Consider the following 17440-nt stretch of genomic DNA (forward strand, 5'->3'; position numbering starts at 1 on the left):
GCTTAAGTATCCTTGACAAAGCCTGGGCACAAGTGACTTATAGGATGATGAACTCAGGAAGAACTGGAACACCTTCAGAAGGAGCAGCAAAAGATGGAGGTGGAGGAAATGTCTTCAGACACAGAGGAAGGGATTGAGGATGTTCCTAGTTCTTTGATCAAAGAAATGTGTGCAAAATGGGGGTGAGGTGCAAAGTTTTGTGGTAAGATATCACCCTCAGAAAGCTGTAGCAAACCGCATCATAAACCATTTCAATGACAGTGCCATGTCTCACTTCAGAAACATTTTAAAACACAGGCAAAAACAAATGTCATTGGACAGGTTTTGAGTGAGACAGAGGCCCAGTGTGTCTCAAGCAGAGTCGAGTGGTGCCAAGAGACAGAAAAGAGAAAGAGAAAAAACCCCAGAAGGAGTTTTCCCTTCTGGGGGTCCCCTTATTCACCTTCTTCCACTTACTCCATCAACTCTCCTCTGTATGTATAGTTTAAGTGAAATTAAATTTTCGTTTTTATTTTATCTATTTATTGTGTTTATTCTTTTTATGTAAGATTTTATGCATTTTCATTATGTTTGTATACGATCTTATGCATAAAGTACTGTTGTAAAGGTTTAAATAAACAATCACCTGGGATTCGGGAACGAATTAATCCATTTTACATTAATTCTTATGGGAAAATGGTTTCAGTTTTCGAACAATTCGGTTTCCAAACAGCCTTCGGGAATGAATTAAGTTTGACAACCAAGGTTCTACTGTATATATCTTGTATGCTGAATTGTGTAAGCTCATTCCCATATAGCTGTTGCAGTAATTTGTTTCCTTTGTCATAAATTGGTATCACTAGTGTATGAGCCTAAGGTTTTTCTGGTATTCTATATCAAATTTCAGGAATCTAAGTTTTTTTGTTTTTTTTGAATGGTTTATTAGTATTACATGGAATCCCATGAATCATTATATTTGTTTTTTGGCCAGGTTGGCCTGTTATATTTAAAGAAAGACTTTATTTTTTTTCATGTGAGACTAACTACCTCACCTTGTTGAAAAAGTTATATATATACAGCTTGGTCATAAAAGCCATATATATATCTGCTTCTTCAAGTGTCATCCCCTAGAAGGAGGTTGGCAATCATGTCACGGAACCTTTTTCTTTCTTTTGCTGCTCTGGAACATTTATGGTAATTCAAGCCAGTCCAGTCCTTAATGTCTTCAAACCACATTCCTGGGTCTACCTCTCCCTCTTTTTCCATCCAGTTTCCCTTCTAATATTAATTAGAATATATATATATATATAAACTGTGATCTTGTATTGATGCAACTTTATATGTTAATAGGTTTATTTTCCATCTTATTTGTTGTTTTTAGCCATCTTGGTGTAAATTGGATTTTTGCCTTTACCATATAATGACTTTAATTCAAAACTTGATAATCTCTTACATCTAGGGTTAATTCAAATAATTTAGCATTGGCAATTACGTAGTCAAGAAGTGATTGATATCGTCCAGCTTACTGTGTATGTTTCTTTGTTTAAGCTTTGAATTCCTTTATTCTCATAAAATCTCATAGTTTGTACTCATTTTAATTAGTTTCCCAAAATTTACTTATATTTGATTAACTTTGCTCCTTATTCCAGTGTTTAAATCCCCTGGAAGTAATAAGTAATCTGTTATGTTAGTTTTATCAATCACTTTCTGAAATGTATTTATAAAAATCATTTTCCTCTCTTCTTTCTTCAAGTGCAACATTAACACCATTTATTGTGATGTAGCCTGATGATAATGTTTCAAACGTAATATATTTTTTCATTCCAGTAATTTTAACACAATATTTTTTTTCTAGTTTTTAGTATCAGAATAATACATCATGCCTTTGCCCTTTTCTCATTGTGTGTAGGATTTTCTTGTTGCCTTTTAGCTTTTTTCTTTGTTTCTGTTATTATTACACATCCATCTTTATATTCACATGTTGGCTTGTGCATACAGTTCATCTTTATGTATATGTTGTTGAGAGTAATTAATTTTTTTCTGCTAGCTTGTTGCTTAGTAGTAACCACACCACTGGATGGGCATCTTTTACAGCACTCCTTCAAATAGATATTGGAGCTATATATCCCATTATTGAAATTTATACTTGGGAACCATTATTGTATTAGTGGACACTCAGGTTTTTTAATTATATTATTATTTTTTTTTTTAATATCAAAACTTAAATTTCTGTAGTGTGTTACATAAAAATTATGTTCAGCTTTATTTTTTATCATTAGTTTTTGTGCCATATTGTTTATCCATGGATGGTATAATAAACAAAAAAACATCTGGGTAAAAATCAAGTATTTTAAAAAGTATTGTGGTTTGTTTTATTGTACTATACTATTTTTGCAGTTTTAAGAGAATGTGTTTTGTATCCTATGTACCAGTTAAATATGCATATGTGGAATTACAGATTAACAATAAAAATATTAAAGTTTAAATTAAATTTAAGCTATTCCATAAATTGTCATTATGAAGTACTCGGATTTTTTGTTCTTGCAAAATACATTGGCCTGAAAATGGGCACACTACAGATGGATGGAACTAATACTTCTGCTGTTTCACAGGCCTAGCTACCTTACTTTAAAATACAAAATGAAGTAAGCTGTTATAGTTATTTTTGAAACTGCAACTGCTGTACACATACAGACTTAGGAGGTTATTATTATTATTATTTCATGATACCTTGTATCAATAATAATAACCTCCTTTCCAGTAATAATAATAACCTAAGTCTTATTATATCCATGATATTATATTATTATTATATTTGTGATACCTCAAACTGTGTGGAAAAGAAATCTGTGACCCTACAACTAATTCTAGCAGAAGACTTCACTCCCAAGATCAGGTGAGGTACTGGAGTGACCATACCGTGTCTATGGACGTCAAATGTTTTTTTTTTGATACCTCCAAGGAGTCCAAAGACTCATTGAGGGAGGGCACCTACACTACAACTCTATCTATACCACTTCCATCCATCACCTACACTAATGCCATCTACTGCCCACCACCACTAGTATTTTTTTGTCTAAATTGCATGTATCCCAAAGGCCAATTTTTCTGTATGCGGGATGAAAAAAACCCGAGTTTCTGGGAGGAAAAATCCTGCTACCTCTGTGTGGGCAGGTTTTTTTCCTCCCTGCTAACTCACCTTCAATTGAAAAAACCCATATAAAGATTCCTCCCTTCACAACAAGAATCAAACTTATGCCTTTTCCAATTGAACGGCACAACATAACCATCGTTCTTCTAATCGCATAATACAGGCGATTAAAAAATTTCACACTTTCGATGAGGATAGGATTCAAACCCACACATGGAGACCCCAATGGATTAGCAGTCCATCACCTTAACCACTCGACCACCTCATCCTGTAAAAAATTAATGCCAGCAGCACCCAGGGTTCCCTGGTGCTTACCCCCCCCCCCAAAAAAAAAAAAAAAAAAAACTAACTGGGCTCAGGTTTGCTTAACTTTAGTGATCAGACGAGAATTGGCTCTTTCAAACTGATCGGGCCACTAACATGTTTGACAGGTTTATGTAAGAAAGAAAATAGTACCTATATTCTTTGACACAATCTCATACTTTCTTGCATATGAAATGCAAACCTGTTGAAGGTGAGATTTTCCTATATATAAAACCAGTGCTTTTTAATTTTCATTTATTTATTTATTTTTGAAACAGTATGCAATGATACAGTGTACTGGTACCTTTATTAACAATAATACACGACATATAAATGCTGTATCATATTAATTTTCAACTTTCCTGCTAGCAAACATCTATACTAGCACACCTATTGACAAAAAAAAAAGCTTTTATACTATACTATACTTTGCATAAAAGTTTTATAATTTGTAAACTTTTATCCTTTTACATTTCTAATCATTTGGATAATATATATTATCCATGAGTTTCTTCCATGAAAGCATTAGTAATATCTTGCATATCAAATAAAAGGTGGTCAGTATTGCTTTATTGTTTTTTAATGTTTGCATATTAGAACAAGTGGAATTGACATGTCTGAACGAACAGTACTTGGTGTTTACTGTAGGTTAATATGAAGGGATGCAAAGACGAAAGTTTGCATAACATTCCTTCTCATTCTTGATATTTAGTAGGAAAAATCCAAAAATTTGTCATGTTTTAAAAAATTTATATTTTTTACATAATTGCATGTAGCTGTTGTCAAAATACTAGCAATTTAGGCTGCTCCCATGGAAATTCTGATCTACCAAAATGACCATAAACACTTGTATTTTGATAAATTGGATTCTTCAGTTTTAATTCTCTGAAAGAAAAGAAAAAGAGAAAAAAAAATCACTTTATGAATTCATAAGACTAAGGAGTTCAGAGTAGAAATCATTAAAGTCAAAATTGGCAAATTTATTTGCTTAGATTACTGTAATTCATGGTTACCTTAATTTTGTGATTGGTAGCCAAAGGCATAACATATATTTAAATTTATGAAATAATTGCAATTGATTCATTTGATCTGGTTTAAAAAAATTCAGTTTTTTAGTAGACAGAATTGTTTGATTTTAGTTTATTGAAAATTTTTGCAAAGAACTCATTTGTTTTTATATTTTAAGGGACATCAAAGTTTCGTGCATATTCGCATGTGATTTGAAGCAGAATGTTTATATTGAAAGTAATCTCCTTTTGACTGACTATTGCTTTACAAAAGAAGTACTCCTCATAATAAGCAAGCAAATCAGTTGGTAATCACAGTGGGAATGAATGATTTGGTTGGAAACAAGAATGTAAAAATGGTTATCAGGAGTTGCTGAGAAGAGTAAAAAAAATAGTGTTGTAGAAAAGAAAGTCATTGTTTTGCCTAGGTGATGAGCTGAGACAAAGCAAGTATGCACAGATGTGGGAAGAGAAAGTAATGCAGTTTGTGAATGTTTGTGATGAGTTTAAGAGACAAATGGAACTATATAAAAGTGGACCATATTTAAATTTAAAAAAAATTAAAAAAAAAAAAAAGTAGCACAGTAGATAGCTTGCCAGTCTCATAATCTGAAGTTCTTGAGTTCGATACTCACCTGGGGCAGAGAATTTTTGCTTTCTTGGTTGGCCAAGTGATTAGTGTATCCGCTCTGCAGCCAAAAGGCTGCAGGTTCGAATCCTGCCATGGGCATGGATATTTGTGATTTCTGTAAAAGTAGTGGTGGTGGGCGGTAGATGGCATTGGTGTGGTTGCAGTTCGTTGTAGTTGGTGGATTGAGTGAGTGGTGGAAACAGAGTTGTAAAGCAGATGCCCTCCCTCGATGAGTCTTTGGACTCCCTGGAGGCGTCACGTAATAAATACCATCAGTTTAGGCTGGTATTTAAATATGGCATTTTATATTTAAATATAAAATTTTTGTATTTTATATTTAAATATAAAAGAGAAAAATAAATTAATGTATGAATTCATAATTGTGATCTGGAGGAGCTGTTGCTGGAAGGGAGTGTAATGACTGGAAAATAGATCTGATGAAGTAAGATAAGATACTGTAGGAGAGATTAAAGAAATACTTATTCATTGAGTGGTGGGCAAAGAGCATGAGAGAACAGGAATGCAAGAGACCCGGAAATAATGAGGCAGGATGGATGGAGGGTGTAGAAAGGATTGTGGCATCTGTAATGGGATAGAGGAATGTTTCGAGGATTCGCATCTGAGAAGTGGTTGGTGGCACTCGATAGTAACAGAAAGATCCAGAAATGAATTATTATATTTATATATGAATGCCAGAAATAAGAATGAAATGGCTGAGAGTTTGTTCACTCAAAAATTTTTAGAATAAACGAGTCTTCTTCTTCTTCCTAACATGGAGTTTTGGCCAAGTGGCCTGTTCCGGTCTCATGCCATCTCTTTCTTGGTCTTCCGATTCTTTTCTTTCCACTTATTTTGTATGTGTATAATATTTTTGGTAGTCTGCTGTTGTCCATTCGATTTAAATGTTCTAGCCATTTTTGTTTATACTGTCTTATGTAGTGATATTATAAATTGGTTTTATTTTCGGGGATTGTAAGATTTCTTCATTTGTTTTGTGGTCCCACTTGGTATATCCAGCTGTTTTTCTGAGGAACTTCATTTCTGCTGTTTGAATTCGTTTTTCATCTTTCCTTTTCATGGTCCATGTTTTGCTTCCGTATAGTAGAGTTGGTTTTGACAAGACATTATATAGTCTGATTCTAGTGTGTTTTTGTACCAGGGATGGCTTAAATATATTATTTATTATGCCATTTACTTTGACAAAGTTTGATATTTTAGTGTCTATGTCTTTTTCTTCTTCGTATGATAGATCACATGCCAAGTATCTGAAAGTGTTTACTTGTTCTAGTATTTTATTATCTATCACTATTTTACTTCTTATTGGGTTTTCTCCTTTGAATGCCATTATTTTTGTTTTTTCTTTGGATATTGTCATATTATATTGCTTTGAGATATCATTTAATGATTTTAATGATCTTTGTAAGTCATCTTCTGATGTAGCTAATACTATTTGATCATCTGCAAATAGTAGTGTATCTATCTTCATTTGTGGGGTCATTTGTATACCAAATGGGTTATGCTGTTTCCAGATTGTTAATATTTCATTTATATACATATTGAAAAGCAGAGATGAGAGGGTACATCCTTGTCGTACTCCTCTTGATATATCTTTCCATTCTGAGGTGTGTTCTAATTGAACTGCTATTTTATTTCCTGTATATATATTTCTTGAATAGATTGTAAAAGTTGGTTTGGTATGTTTAAATCGGTTAATATTTTAAACAATTTTTGTCTACTAATTTTGTCAAAGGCTTTTTCATAATCAATAAAGGCCACGTGTATTTCTTTTTGAAATTCTCTTCTCTTTTCTATTAATAATTTTAAAGTAAAAATTGGATCTATGCAGGATCGGCCTTTTCGGAAACCATTTTATTCTTTTTTGTCATTTGATGAGAACAACTTCCTGACAAGAATAGTTATGGAGAAATATGCTGTTTTTTGTGAAGTAGAAAGGGGAAAAAAGGGAGGGGAGGGGTCAGAGAAGTAATGCAATTGATGATAGCAGAGGAGTTATGCCCATCCAAAATGAAAATGCAAGTGGAAAATAGTAGCAGTGGTTTTGAGGTTCTCATGTAAGGTACAAGTGGATAGAATGAAAGATTTATTGGATGTTACTACAAAACTGGTAATGTGTAGTGCAGTGACAGTGAAATCTGTAAACAAATGAGCTTAGCAAATAAGGAAGATGGCCATTAAAAGTGATTTTATTTATAGTAATATGCACTATCTGATCAAAAATACCTGACACCCCTTTGTAGTAATGGATATGACTATTGTAGGCTGCTACATTTACAACAGCTCAGTTTAGGAAATTTCTGCTCTGCTGCAGCTACTCAATCAATTGTAAGTGATGTTATTGTGTGGTGGAAATGCCTAGGAACAGCAGTAGCACAATCACAACCTTGTAGGCAACATAAAATCACAGAGTGGGACTGCCAAGTGCTGAAGCATGTGGTATGAAAACGTCCTCAGTTGAAACACCCATTACCAAGTTAATAAAATGCCTCTGCAACTACTGGCAGTACCACAACTTTTCAGTGGGAGCTGAAGAACATTGGTTTCTATGGCTGCACACAAGCCTGTCAGCAAAAACAATTCTGATTGCAAGGATTATATATTGGTTATTCATAATAATATTAAGGAATTTACAATATTCACTGTATATTAATTAGAGTACTTAATATTTCCAATATTAATTCTTCTATGTGTTAGGCCTACTGGCCTGTTGCAGAGCTATCCTAAGCCCTTCAAAGTCGTACCCGTCCCAAGGATAAGGTGACTAGCCCTATCCCTCCCGGTATATTCTATGGCTGTAGCTGCATGTGTTCACAGGGCCAGTTTTTCTACTTGCAGGATAAAAACCCTGCCCAAGACCGGCTAACTTGGCTGTCTCTGAGAAAGATCCTTAAGCTCCTCATTTCGATGATGGGAATCGAATCCAGGAAACTCCTTTCCCAGGCATATGGTTGCGAAGTGCATAGGCACTAGGCTAACTGCACAGATTCCAATCTTAAATAAAAGATATTCTTTTAACCAGTTTGTCAGACCATTTAAAATTCCATCATATCCTTCCCCTTTCCCAAAAATTTTCTATTTTCACACCCTCCCAAAGTATTCTCTGCCCATCTTTAATAATATAAAACAACTCTAGTTTTTCAAAAAAGTTCACATACCCCTTGCCTCACCCACCTCTCTAACCCCACATTTTCCAACCCCCCCCCCCTTCCTTTCAGTCATACTTCCTTCCTTTTAACAGCAGATGAATATATATTGCCACATTCCGGGATGCCACTGACATCCTACAAAGGTATGTCAGAATTATTCCTTCTATATATTTCCCTCGATGAGTCTTTGGACTCCCTGGAGGTGTCACATGATGATGATAATAATAATAATAATAATCTTCATATATCTGTATATATAAAACATCAGTAATGCCCTGAAATTTTGAGTAAAAAGCCAATGACATTAAAAAAGGAGGCTCTCCTAAACAAAAATAGGCTAAATAGCCATAAAAATAATATTTGCTTAGAACATCAGATCCCAAGCAGTGGTATGTGTACCCCCAGGGTTACATGCTGGGCCGTTCAGGGGTACACTAGAAATAATCAGTAATGGTGGAAAAACAAGTAAACTATTTTACATTAAGATAGGCACTGGGAAAAAGTGTCAGTATTTAAAAACAAGGGGTCAATTTATAGAAATATGTTTAAAAGGGGTACACAAGTGGAAAAAGGTTGGGAACCACTGGCTTAGAGGAGTAACATGGGAATTTTCCCAGAAATAATAATAATACCTAAAAATTTGGCTTTCCATATCCACTCTCTCAAAGACCTGCCAGATACTATGCCGCTGTAAGCTGTCATATTACAAACAAGACAGAAAATTTAAGAATTGCCAAATACAAACTATCTGGTTCCACCACTACAGTCACCCACAACAAGATACAATAGAAAACTCCACAGGCACAAATTTAAATATGACACTTCTGAGAATTGCTTCAGACAACTATCCAAACCTAAACAATTTTGGTTGTATGAAGCTACCTGAAATCTGAATAGCACTCAGCCTTAAAATTTAGCCCAACAGCCAAGAACATCAATCTAGTAGTTCAGACTTGCCTTTGTTGTTCTCCTTCAGTCATACTTATCTTATGTAATGTTTGTGTGCACATATCAGTTTGTTCATCGTTCCTTGAAGGTGGCAGTCAAATATTGTGAACACTGTCAAAATATTGGTGGTGGGTGCTAATGCCTTTTATTCCCTTACAGGGAGTATCTGAGGCCATTTAGCCCTATTTAACTTTTGGAGACACTGAGTGGGCAGTTCAATCTCCACTGGTAGCCATTCAGAGATAGCTGGCCCAAGACTATCACTAAGTGGCATCTGATGAAGGGACAAGTGTTGCCATCTTGTGGTTTCTAATGAACTCACAGGACCATAGAACCCACACTGTGGGTTCTGTGGTCGATTTTCTTGATTTTCCAGGAGAAAAAAAAAAAAGACCCAGAGATCGACTAACTCATGAACCAGTAAAAAATAAAATGTTTAGAAAATATTCTTCTAGTTGGCAACTAGAATTGAACTTAGGTCTTTCTTTGGGTGACCAATTGCCACTTCCACACAGGCTATTCAAAGCCCTTGCTGTTACATTAAGTAATGTATCAGCAAGGGCTTGCTGCCATTGGACTGTGGAGCAGTGGAAATGGATTCTCTGGAATGAATTGTGCTTTACCATCTGGCAGTGTCATGGATGAATCAGGATTTGGTAGATGCCAGGAAAGTGAAAGTGCTACCTGTCTGGGGTGTTGTGCCAACTGACGTTTGGTGGAGTGAGTATCATAGTTTATGCTGGGACCCCTAATTTCAGGGTCGAGAATCTAGGCAATTCTAACTTTATGGCGACAGTTCTGTAAAAGTCCTTTTTCTTTATGAACTAAACTATTCCTTCTTGCATAAAGCAAGATCTGTACGGGAATGATTTGATGAGATGGGTGTTGAAGAACTTAATAGCGCTGAGTCCCATTGAGCACTTGTGGGATAAACTGCAATACTGATTGTGAGCTAGGCAAAATTGACCAACAATGAACCTCATTAATGCTCCTCTGGAAGAATGGAAAGGAATGACCAAAATGTACCAATGTACCAAAATCTAATGTAAAACCTTCCCAGAAGATTGCTGTTATAGCAGAAAATAATGAATTTTTTCAAATTACTGAGAGGTAACAAAACAGACGGCATGCGAGAATCATAAGTTGGATTTGATCATCTCATCAGAGGATGTTATGAATGGAGTGTTCGATCTCCATCTGGTTGGTGAGAGTGACTATAATGTGATTAGTTTGGTTGGGAACCGCTGTATGAGACTGCGAGAAAAGATATACACTGGTTTCTATAAATTAAGGAACAACGAAAAATAGCGATGATGTGGGTGGGAAGGTAAAAACATGAAAGTGAGGTACATTATGTAAAAAAAAAAAAAGTGATGCTCAGAGTTTATCGTATACCACAGCCTAAAAGCAGACATTTTGGAGTGGTATTCCATTTCTTATCTGGAGCAAAAACAAGACGTTTTATGGTAGCAAATATCTGGAATGTGGCTGCAAGACAATCAACGAATTCAGGTGTCAAGTTATTTTAAGATGAGGCTGGTCAGATAGCCAGATGATTGTATACGAGTTATTCTGTGATTCACAGACTGGAACCAATTCTTACAGTCACAGACAGCATCCTGGAGATGAATTGAAGGAAGTTCATGGGCTACAACCATGGTGGGTGATATCCCCAGTTATCTGCTTGCCAAAACAAGATGTGCTACCCTGAATCAGCTAAAATCTGACCTCATGTTGTTACAGGAGCATTGGTATCTGCTTCCAGTGTTGAACAGAAGGCTTCACAAATGTGATCTGTATGCTAGGTGACAAGTTAGTCCAGGAAGTGCTATCCATGCCACAAGAGAATGTTTATAATGGACCAGGATCAACCAGCTGGCCCAAAGGCCAGTCCCAATTTGCTATATATAAAGTGATATAAGGTATGCTAATTTGCAGTGAACCAGGGACACTTATGGTGGAGGTAGCATGATGATTTTGCGAGTTTCTCATTAGGTGGATTCACTGGCCTGTATGCGATTCCTAATAGAACTACGGTCTGCAATTTATAAAGTTGTGTGCCCCTATGTTCGTCCATATGTGGGTGCGATAGGGAAGATAATATATCATGCATGACTAATGCTTGTTCATCAACATCTTTAAGAAGATGCTATCATGTGTATAGACTAGTTAGCCAGGTCTTCTGAATTTAATCCTATCGCGCATGTTTTGGGTGCTCTCAATCCCCCCCCTTGCCGGGGGGGGAGTGTTGAATGACTTAGGAGAGTTTTGCAAGACTGAGTTGTTACTACAAAGCTCCTGGACACCATTATAAACAATATGAAATCTTTGTGAGCGCTGTATTGCTGACAGGAGTGACAATGTTCCTTTCTGAGGCACTTTGACAATCTTGTTTTGACCATTGTCTTCAATGATCCATTTGTTACTGAAACAATTGTTTGCAATGTCTATGATTGTTTCTTTCACATCTCATATATAATATACTGTTTTTTTACCAAATTGCATAAAATCTATCGTACAGTTTTCTACTGATCGTAATTTTTCTCTTGCTTCCTTAATTTATGTAGCCAGTATAGTCATGCAAAGGTTGGTCAATTGGTAGAGCCTCTGCTACTAATGGCTTATGCAAAACGTTAAGCAGGTTTGAGCGTAGTTAGTAGTTGGAAGGGATAATCATTCGTTACTGTTGGCACACTGCTCCCTCGATGAGTCTTTGTAGTCCCTGGAGGTATTACATCATAATAATGTACTATGTTGACAAACGCATTTGACTAGTTGTGGTCAAAAACATGCATTTTAATTACATTTCAAGTACTGAGTGGGACCATCTTTGACCTGAAGGACAGCAACTATGGGTGTTCATATTAGTTAAAAGCATGCTTTCAACCAATTTCTGATACATGGCAACAGGAATGTTCTTCCATTCCTCATGCAAAGCTACCAACATTGCTGATGCTGATGATGATGACCATTGTGATCTGGAACGAATTCAGCATTCTAATTTGTCTGGAAGATGTTCAATGGGTTCACGTCTGGACTCTGAGCCGGTCAGTCCAACTTTTCAACGTTGTTTTGTGAAAATCAGTCTCGGACACACGTGCAGTATGGCATGGAACACTGTCTTGTTGAAACATGCAAGGGTTACTGCCAAAGTACTTCCACAGCATCATAAGTCTACCTGAAGTTGTTCAGGTAGACATCAGATGTCATGGTTTTGGGCACTTCCACCAGTGGACCACTCCCCATCCAACTGAAACACCCCATACCATTTCCGAGTCTTCACCAAACTTGACAGTTGGAATAATGCACTTCTGCTGAACTGTTCTTTGGGTAATCTTCATATCCAAACAAGATCATCAGAGTGAAACATTTGGAAGTGTGATTTGTCACTCTGCACAACCTCTTCCAATCTTTACAATTCAGGAATGGTGAAAGTAGCTAATTCAAACGTTTTTTGGAGTTGTGGGGGAATATGTGTGTGGCTTGTTCACAGTAGTTCTGCCGTGATAACCAAAGGCATGTCGCATCTGTTGCACCCCCCCGGTCCATCTGCCTGGTAGGTGTAACGTGATTCGTCACTCCGTAACACATCTTTCCAAGTTTCTGTGTTCCACTGTACATGCTCTGCACTGAAGATGATGCTCATGGTGCTTCAGGTAATGAGAGGCTTGCATATTGTGGTCCTACCATGGAAACCCATGTTTTGAACCTCAGTTCTGAATGTTTTTGGTAGATTTATGTTCTAGTCAATGGCCAGAACTCCACATTCAACATGTTAGCAGAAGAATGACAGCTTTTTACATATTATCCTTCATAGCACCCTACGGTCACGTTTGGTAAGTTTACAGGTAGCACTTGCAGTTGATTCCCTGCACTCCATCTCAGTATGTGATCACTGATTGTGGACCTGCCCAATTTGTCAAAGATAAGACCTGAAACATGGCATCCTATCATGCCTATTTCAAACTCCATCAGTTCCCTTCTCACAGCCATTTCACCTGGACACAATTGTGCTGATTTGGGAGCATCATATTCCTCCAGTTTATACCGGCCACAAACACGTGACCTGTTATGTGGCATGATGCAACTTGGCCATGTGGGTGTCCATTGATTTCTTGCCAAGTAGTTTATAGGGTATCTTAGAGCAAATAAGAGCTCTAGTGATGGTAAACAAGGACCTATAATTATCAAAAGATAATTGCAATGCTGAAACAAACTTTCATGTGTAAAGATAAGGATGTCATTTTATCTCTTTATAAGGCCTTGATAAGACTTCATTTGGACTATTGTGTACAGGTCTGGTTTCTGTTGTAATTCTGATACAGTGGAGAGAGTATAAAGGAGAATTAAAAATGATATCAGGATTGTGTAATACTGATTATGAAGACAGATTGAGAATTTGTAGAATGCACGAGCAAACAGGAGAAAGAGAGGTGACATGATTGAGACTTACAAATTTCTGAAGGAGTTACAGGATTTCAGTTGGAATTTTTCATTTTATGGAGGATGGGGAAAGGACAGGAGGGCATCCTTGGAAGCTAAGAAGGGAGTAAGGACAAGATTTTCTTCTCATAGAGTGGTGCGTAATTGGAATGGATTGCTATTGGATGTTGTGTGCAAGCAATGTGAATGAATGCAAGAATGATAGCTGGTGTATGCATATGATAAACATGCTCGAAAAACATGTCTTGCTGAGTTCCTGACTCCCTAGAGGTCTTTCTCTTAATAATAATTTATGGAACATTGCTAAAATTGTGGACAGCAGAAGGCATTCTGGTAGTTATAGTTATGCAGAAGACACTATCATATAGAAGTAAGGAGATTATAGCTAAGGCCTGGATTACTGTGCACAGATTTGGTCACCTGGTTTTCAAAAGATGCAGAGGCAGTTGACTAAGGTGTTTCTGGTGTCTGAAATGTTGAGTAGAGAAGGTTGAGAGAATATAATTCACAGAGTGTAGTGGATCTGAAGAAGAGTGGGGTTATTACTAGATTAATGAAGCTGATGTTTTTCATGGAGTGGTATGAGAGTGAGGGAGAAAGATCGGTCATCCCTGGAAGCTATATAACAGGAGTAGCCAAGTTTCCTATGCCCAAGCCTAGCAGGATTTTTTAAATGCTCGCGAAACCCTAAATATTTTCTAAATATAAATATAGATCCATATTTATATTTAGATATTAAATATAGATTTAATATCTAAATATAAATAATATATTTAGATATTAAATCTATATTTAATATCTAAATGGAATAATATAAGATTAATAGATATATGTATTTATCGTATTATTGTGAAAAATAGAAATGTATGAGGAATTTTTTATGATGTGTACACACACAAGACACAATGTACCTTGCTCATGTAACGAGTCACGTGTTTTTAGCTGGTATAATTTGGAGGAATGATGCTCCCAAGTCAGTGAAACTCTATAAAATGGCTGAGAGAAGGATAGTGACAGAGTTTGAAAGAGCAATTGTAATAGGATGCCATGTAACAGGTCTGCCTGTTCAGCAAATTACTGACAAATTGGACCACCCTCTCATCAACAATCAGTAACACCATACTGAGATGGAAGTGCAGGAGTCAATTGCAAGTGCTACCTGCAGTAGATGACCCACCACACTCGCCAAACGTGACCGTAGGCCACTACGATGGATAGTTTGTGAAAACAGCCATTCGTCGCCCAATATTTTGAATGTGGAGTTCCGGGCATCGACTGGAACACGAATTTGCACAAAAACATAATGAAGGCTCATAACATGGGTTTCCATGGTAGGACCGCAATATGCAAGCTCCACATTACCCAAGCCAACATGCAGCGTCACCTTTCGTGGTGCAAAGAGCGTGTACAGCGGGACGTGGAAGCTTGAAGTGTTATGGATCGTCGAATCGTGCTACACCTTCTACCGAAGAGATTGACGGGTATGGGTGTGGCAGATGTCCGGTGAACGTCTCTTACTAGGGTGCGTTATGTGATGCTATGAACACTGAACTCCGAGAGGTATCTGAGCATTCTGGCCAATGCAGTGCTTCCTACATTTTGGCTGTTCTACAGAACTGACCATTGTCTCTTTCATCAGTACAATGCATGGTATAAGGCTGCTGCTGTAAATTCGTAGATTGTGGACATGAATGTCATCACACTTGATGGCCTCCATGTAACCCTGATTTCAACCCTACTGAACATCTGTGTGATGAACTTGAGTGTAGGATGAGATCAAGGGATGCCAATATACACACACACACACACACACACACACAACACTCCAGAACCTCATTGCATGCCTACAGGAAGAATGGTTCAAAATTCCCATTGCTTGCTATCGTACGCTTGTGGGAAGTGTCCTGTAGCATTGCTGCAGTCATTTCAAAAGGAAGTCTTATCTTATTAAGGTGGGCGCCATGGTTGTTTGTTCCTCATACTATGGTGTCTGTTGACTTATTTCCAAGCAGAGTATACAGCTTGATCATGATATTACTGTGGGTGGACTGAGGTTTTGATACTCCATAAAATCTGCTCTACAGATTAAACATAGAACTTTTTCAGGTCTCTTAAGTGGTATGAGGGCAGATGTAACCATGGCAAACCAGGCTGGCTAACTTGCAACTTGCTTTATTTTGTAGAATGTGAAGGATATTATAGTGGAAACGTTTATTAGAGGGAACATTTGAGTGATTCATTTGTGTCACATGCTTTCAAGACTGTGAAAGACATCTCTCCAACTGCAGTTGTTGGCCTGCTCCTGTGTGCACAACCCTCCTCCTCATTAACATAATGTGTAACTTATGGACAAGTTCACTTTGCATTTTAGAAAATTTTATGTGAAAGTGAAAAATTGTTGAGGGTGGTTATTGAACTGCATAGTGGCTTAATTGTATTTTCCGTTTTACCTTTACCATGCAGTTCACATATTCAAATATTATCCGTAATCATAAAACATAAACACTCTAACATCCTTTTGCTTTCCATAAGGAGCACTCCCCCCCCCCTTTTTTTTTTAACTGATATACAGTTGGTCTTTACTTAATATTCATTTGCTAAATTTGAGTGCATTCTTTTGCTGGTGGTAGATGAGACACTCCCAACCCTAAATTTGTGTTCTGTGTAGCTGTGCATGAATGATATTTGTTCCATAACAACAGACTTTCTGCCAACTAGCTGGCTTTATTTTTCCAAGCTGGCTACCAAATTAGTCACTCTTTAAAGGCAGATGCAAGATTTTTTTTTCTGTCCCAGAAACTTGAGGTTTTTAACCAAGCAGCTCAAAACTGGTAAGACTTACTATTTCAGACATTATACCTGTTAGAGTAAAACCACAACACAGCAATGTCTGTCATACACTGTCTCCTGAAGCCTGTGAAATCATTGATAGTGGTGAGCTAACCTGTTGTTGGAAACAACCGGCTGCCAGCACTTCATACTCAGTTTGGAAATATTAGAAGATTTATTTATGAATGCGTTCTTCAGTTTGGTTTTTCCCTAAATTGTTGAGCGATTAAAAACTTGAGTTTCTTCATGTGAAGGAAGGATGAATAAATTAGTCTGTGCCAAAATGTCTGAAATCTGCTGAAAAAAAAAGTTTGGAAAAGTTCCTCTGGTTGATCAGAATCTAACCTGTAGTGATTTTTCTAATGCAGATGTAGCATCACCATCACGCACGTTACAAGGTTATGTACAAATGCATGTATTTGAACTAATGTGTAATGGAGTAGTGTGTTCTCCCACGATGAGTCTTTGGAAGTGTCATTTAATAATAATTCTAAGAATAAAGATAATCAGAAATTAAACATATAACTTACTTAATAATTTTTCCTGGCCGAAGATCGAAGTTATTCTTTACAATCTGCAGTAATTCTTTCTGAGATTTTGTTGAAGTTCCATAGGAAAATATTGCTACTGATAAGGGTTCAGCAATTCCAATGGCGTATGACAGCTGTTATGGAAACAAAAGAAATAAGGGTAGCAAATTACATTTTCTTTTAACCTAATTGAGCTCACACTATTGCCTATGACAAAGTCAGATCATTCTTCCTGCTTCTCTTATATCACAGTAGGTACATTGTGTAATGTAGAATGGCCTCCTGGGATTGGGCCTTAGAGACCATTTTGTGTCATAATAAAAAAAACACGGAAAGGAACTTTCGCCTTTAAAGTCTTAAGATATATTTAATTGATAGCAACATTTCCATTTAGACACTATTCATCGATTGTCCAACGAGCATATTGATTAGAAAAAAATAAAAGTAATGCATTT

The 17440-nt window shown here is 36.7% G+C and overlaps 1 protein-coding gene across 1 annotated transcript in view; it reads right to left on the reverse strand.

Moving 5' to 3' along the window:
* Positions 1-3721: 3721 nt before the first annotated feature.
* Positions 3722-17440, reverse strand: part of LOC150110418 (S-adenosylmethionine synthase-like) — a 61079-nt gene continuing 47360 nt past the window's right edge. Inside the window, exons 8-9 of the mRNA XM_090393622.1 lie at positions 16986-17119; positions 3722-4318 (exon numbers count right to left, since the gene is read on the reverse strand). Coding sequence (XP_090249748.1) covers positions 4216-4318; positions 16986-17119 — 237 coding nt within the window. The 3' untranslated portion in view covers positions 3722-4215. The remainder of the gene's footprint in view (positions 4319-16985; positions 17120-17440) is intronic.

The sequence above is a fragment of the Typopeltis vanoorti genome, chromosome 1 (genome assembly GCF_054136105.1).
Source record: "Typopeltis vanoorti isolate ZY-2024b chromosome 1, IOZ_Tvanoo_1.0, whole genome shotgun sequence".
Classification (NCBI taxonomy): domain Eukaryota; kingdom Metazoa; phylum Arthropoda; class Arachnida; order Uropygi; family Thelyphonidae; genus Typopeltis; species Typopeltis vanoorti.